The sequence below is a fragment of the Gambusia affinis genome, linkage group LG14, assembly GCF_019740435.1.
Source record: "Gambusia affinis linkage group LG14, SWU_Gaff_1.0, whole genome shotgun sequence".
NCBI classification, from domain to species: Eukaryota; Metazoa; Chordata; class Actinopteri; order Cyprinodontiformes; family Poeciliidae; genus Gambusia; species Gambusia affinis.
In genome coordinates, this window is record NC_057881.1 from 6,195,714 (window position 1) to 6,200,174 (window position 4,461).

A 4,461-nucleotide genomic window follows, 5' to 3' on the forward strand; every position below is an offset into this window, starting at 1 on the left:
TATTTCATGGAATAATTACACTTTATAATAATAATTTTATATAATAATTTACACTAAAAGTACGTTTAATTTTTACTGAGATCTATTTTTTGCTATGTGGATGGAAACTAAAAGAAATAAAATTGCAGCCATCACCTTTTTATCATTTTCAAAAAGCTCTGCTTTACATGAAAATTTATATATTAAAATAGATTTATATTTGTCAAAAATAATAAAATGCCACTTTTCAAAAGGCTAGCCAATATTTGCGGCTCTAAATCCGTTTTATTTAGCTGGACTGACGGGAAACGGGTCTTCCGCTCTTATTGTGAAGTGCTCAACCGGAAATGCGTCTGTATAAAACCCCGAACTTGATGCTGAGCTCGTTGAAACTGCGGCAGGACCTCAGCGGTACCACCTGACCCACCGGTTACAAAAAGAAACCAGCGGAACAATAGTAAAGGGAAGCATCGTGGTACAAACAGGTAGAAAAACATTTACCTCCTCTGCTAATTAAGAATTTTATTTAATTTTGATCCCCGTTTCTTTTTAATATTCGCCGCATCGGAGGTTAATCTAAAAATAAAATTGCTCTTCTAAATTAAGGAGCTACTCACTCTAGTTAGTCTAGTTTTGATTTATTTAGTGAAACCTGTTTTGATTTGGGTTTTATGGATTGAGTCGTGATTTCTGCGCCGGCCAACGCCTCAATCTGCCGCTGATCCGCCACCGCCACCCAAAACCAATAATCAATATCTCCAACATCCGATATAGGCGGCAGATTTTAACCCTCGTCTTTGTTTATTTGTCGCCGTGCAGCCTGGAGGTTTTTCTTGGTGCTGATATGAATGAGCTGACGCACGCAGGACGCGTTTCCAGGAATAAAACCAGCCTGAAATAAAACCCGCAGAAATCTGAGTGGCATTTCCGTCTGCGGTGACCCAGTTTTTCATGTCGGTGTCAGGAATAATCCGCATCTGTTTGAGGGAATAGAGGAGGATTGATGCAGAACCACACCCGGCTAACGATAATCACCGCAATCATCTTCTAATTTAGCTCCAGCGGGAGCGTCCATTTTGCTCTTATTTGGTCTCTGCGATGCTGCGGCTTCACAAATGCATTCGTTTATTTTAAATACTGCATTGTTGTGTTTTTTATTGCTAATAAATGTGTCAATAAAGTAAAAACACTGCTGGGTTATGGTATTGGTTTTTATGCCACGATTTTACAAAATAAAAGCATAAGAAGTTACTAGTTCTGATTTGTGAGCTCCTCAGTTGATGACATCACAAGAGGTAAATCTGTAGGAAAGGTTTTGACCGATTTCACCAGATTTTGAAGCATTTTTGTTGCATTCGAGTTAGCAGGGATTCAGCTGTTTGGTCTGCTTAAAACTGCAAACATTATAAAATATGTTTGTTTTTTGTTTTGTTTTTACGTATTTGTTGAAACTATCACCATGTCACTATTATGTGGATAAATAATCTGTGAAAAGATCCATCTGTTTTGGTACACTGGAAATAAGACAAACGCAAAATTAAAGTAACGTTTCAGCAAGAAATCTGAGGTTTATTTCCTTAATATTGACGACAAAGCTTTAGATCCACTGGCAAGTTCACAATCAACGGGCACTGTGCCGTTACCTAGCAACCCCAGCCCATCACCTAGCAACCAGTTCTAGCTCCACAGCAGATTGTTAAACTTGTAGCAATATCAGTAAAACTATTACTGTTTCAAATCAATATTAACGAATTATTGACTTAAAACGGCTCATGTTTTGCTTAAAAGTTACTTGTAAGCTAGTTTTGTCTTATTTCAAGGAAACTAAGATCGTTGTATTAGAAACTAGAGCAAAACACTGCAAAAAAAATACAATTTTGTATTTTGCCGTGTTCAGCTAAAAATGCACAATAATTTTGCTGTGTATTCTTTTCTTTTTAAGAAATTAACATGTAATATATTCTAAATACAAGGTTTAAAAAAGGGACTGAAAGTTGTACAGGTTCTTAACTCGTTGGTCAAGATGTCAATTTTAGTTTATTCAGCAACAAAAATGACCCTTAACTTGTCTAAAATTTACTATGGCTAATAAAAGAAAAACAATTGTTTTGTACAGAATATTTTCTATTTAAGATATACATTTGTTATTGAAAATTGGATACAAAGAAAAACGAAACGTCTTCATCTGCATCAGCTCCATTTGCTGGTGTAAAACTTTCCTACACTGAAGAGGTGGTGAAAGTAGCACTTCAACATATTTCTACTGAAATAAATGTAAAAAGTAGTGGCCCAAGAAATTACTCAAATAGGAGTAAAAAAGTATTTGGTTAAAAAGTACCTGATCAAATTATTAATCATTTAATATTAAGAAATTATGTCATTAAATGGACCAAAATGTCTAGTTGAGTGGAATTTTCGGCATTTTAAAGATGAAAATTACAATTTATACAAGTAGCAAAAAATAACAAAATCAGACTAAATAACATTTTTTTCAAATCAGTTTCTTTCAATAAAAAACTTATGAAACTTTAACAAAAACTGCAGATGTTTGTCTGCGTCTGGTGAATCTTTGGTTAAAACATGTTTGTTTTTCAATCAGTGGGTAGAAAATCCAGAAATTTTACTCTAGTAACAGTAAAAAGTACAGCGTGGTAAAAATATTCCTAAACGTATATTTTTACAGAAAAGTAACTCAGGTAAATGTAATTGAGTAAATCTAACCAGGTTCTATTCAACTCTGCTAATCTGCGTCCAGGACCCACACAGAACTACTGCATGCTCCACACTTGGCCCCCAGGCCTCACTTTGGACACCGCTGTGTGTCTGTTCATGTTTATTTTAAACGTTTACAGACTGCAACAGGATGGAGAAATCCAGCAGCCAGTACGACTCGTTCCTCTTCTGGAGGCAGCCGATCCCGACCCTTGACCTGTCGGAGTTGGAGGATCTGGGATTCTCCGTCGGCGATCCAATCAGCAGAAGCAAGGCGAAGGACAAGACGTCCCAGCTGCGCAGACAGAACCATGAGGCGAGCTGATTAGTTTACAAACTGTTTGACTTCATTGGGCCATCCTGTCCCAGAACCTGCAGCATCTTTACGCTTGTTCTCCCTGCAGGACCAGGAGTTGTCTGAGTTTTCCTCCTTTAATTACTGGAGAGCTCCCATTGCTGATGTGGACGCTCTGCTGGCTGACCTGAACCTGCTGTCCTGAACCCAGATCAGCCCCACTTCATCCAGAACCGTCAATAATCTGAGACGAGACCTCCTAATTCTGCAACCAGACTAAAGTTCACCTGATTATTTAAGGTTATTTATTTACATCTCAGTTGGATTTCACAAACTGCAACACTTAGAGATGCCTCATATTAAATAAAAAATTAATTTTAATCTGTCTGCACATTTTTGCTGCAGGATCAAATGACTTCCTGTCCCATTTAGTCTGCTTCATCTGGTATGAAATAAGACTTTATTTAACATCCTGTAGTTTGATTTTTGTGTTATGTGTTAACATTTGTGCCTTTTTTTGTTTTCTTAGGATCTGCTGTACCAACAGCAAACTATTCATGTTTTTTATTTATGCATGTATTTATTTATTTTTGCCACTTGCTGTTGTTGAGCAAGACTGAAACTTCAGAACAAACCTGACACCAGAAATAAAATGCTTCTTTAAAAAAAAAAAGAAAAAAAGAGAAGAGTCCAGTTTGATTTATTTAAATAAAATGTATCCAGTTTTTCCCAAAAATAATTAGAATCTGAGTAAAACATTAAAGTAATAAACCTATTCTGTATATCTGTAGTAAGTTTAGACTAAAGCGCCATAAAAACTGAAACAAAACAAAATCCAGACGGTCACAGAGTGTGATTTTTAATAAGTTGTATTTTATTGCAATAAACAAGTACTTTAAAGTAATAAAAAGAAACCTTAATATTTGGAACAGAAACATTTGTTTACTTTTACATGGCATGCAAGGAGCAGGAAGGCATTTGAATACAAAAGTATTGTATAATTTCTAATCACATTTCTCTCAAGATTCAAATAAATTATCAGCAGAAAATGACATGTTTTAAAATAAAATAAAAAGTGTTTTCACCCTTAAAAGAAAAATCCAGTTGTATATTATTTCTACTGGTTGAAAAGTGAACTATACGGATTATTAAAGTAGAGCGCATGAAGCCACGCAGATGAAATCAGTAAATAAATTTTAACACGGAACTAGCTAGAGCTTTTTCTGTTTACTTTTGATAAGGTTAAAAGTATAGTTTTTAAATAAAAATACACAAAAAACATAATATATTTGCCTTTCCAACTTAAAAACGATAACATTCACTTTGCAAAGAGTCTAAACTAAGTAGTTTAGACAAAATAAATGTTTGATTTGGGGAGTTAAACTATATTTTTATTAAATTCAGCTCTGCGGTAAATTCAACTCTGACATTTTTTAAATAGCGTCTTAGAAGGGACAGGAGAGCTCTGATTTTTT

The 4,461-nt window shown here is 35.1% G+C and overlaps 1 protein-coding gene across 2 annotated transcripts; it reads left to right on the plus strand.

The window, feature by feature from the left end:
- The first annotated feature begins 317 nt into the window (after window positions 1-317).
- mllt11 (MLLT11 transcription factor 7 cofactor) lies at window positions 318-4,093 on the plus strand. 2 transcript variants are annotated; one of them, XR_006372781.1, is made up of 4 exons: window positions 318-464; window positions 2,832-3,007; window positions 3,096-3,286; window positions 3,392-4,093. XR_006372781.1 is itself a non-coding variant. In XM_044138890.1 (3 exons), the coding sequence occupies exons 2-3, from the start codon at window positions 2,843-2,845 to the stop codon at window positions 3,189-3,191; spliced, it is 261 nt and encodes an 86-aa protein (XP_043994825.1). In that variant the 5' UTR covers window positions 318-464; window positions 2,832-2,842; the 3' UTR covers window positions 3,192-3,367. The 2 variants fall into 2 exon arrangements, 1 of the variants encoding a protein (XP_043994825.1); XM_044138890.1 differs by lacking the exon at window positions 3,392-4,093 and having other exon boundaries at window positions 3,096-3,367.
- Window positions 4,094-4,461: the final 368 nt, after the last annotated feature.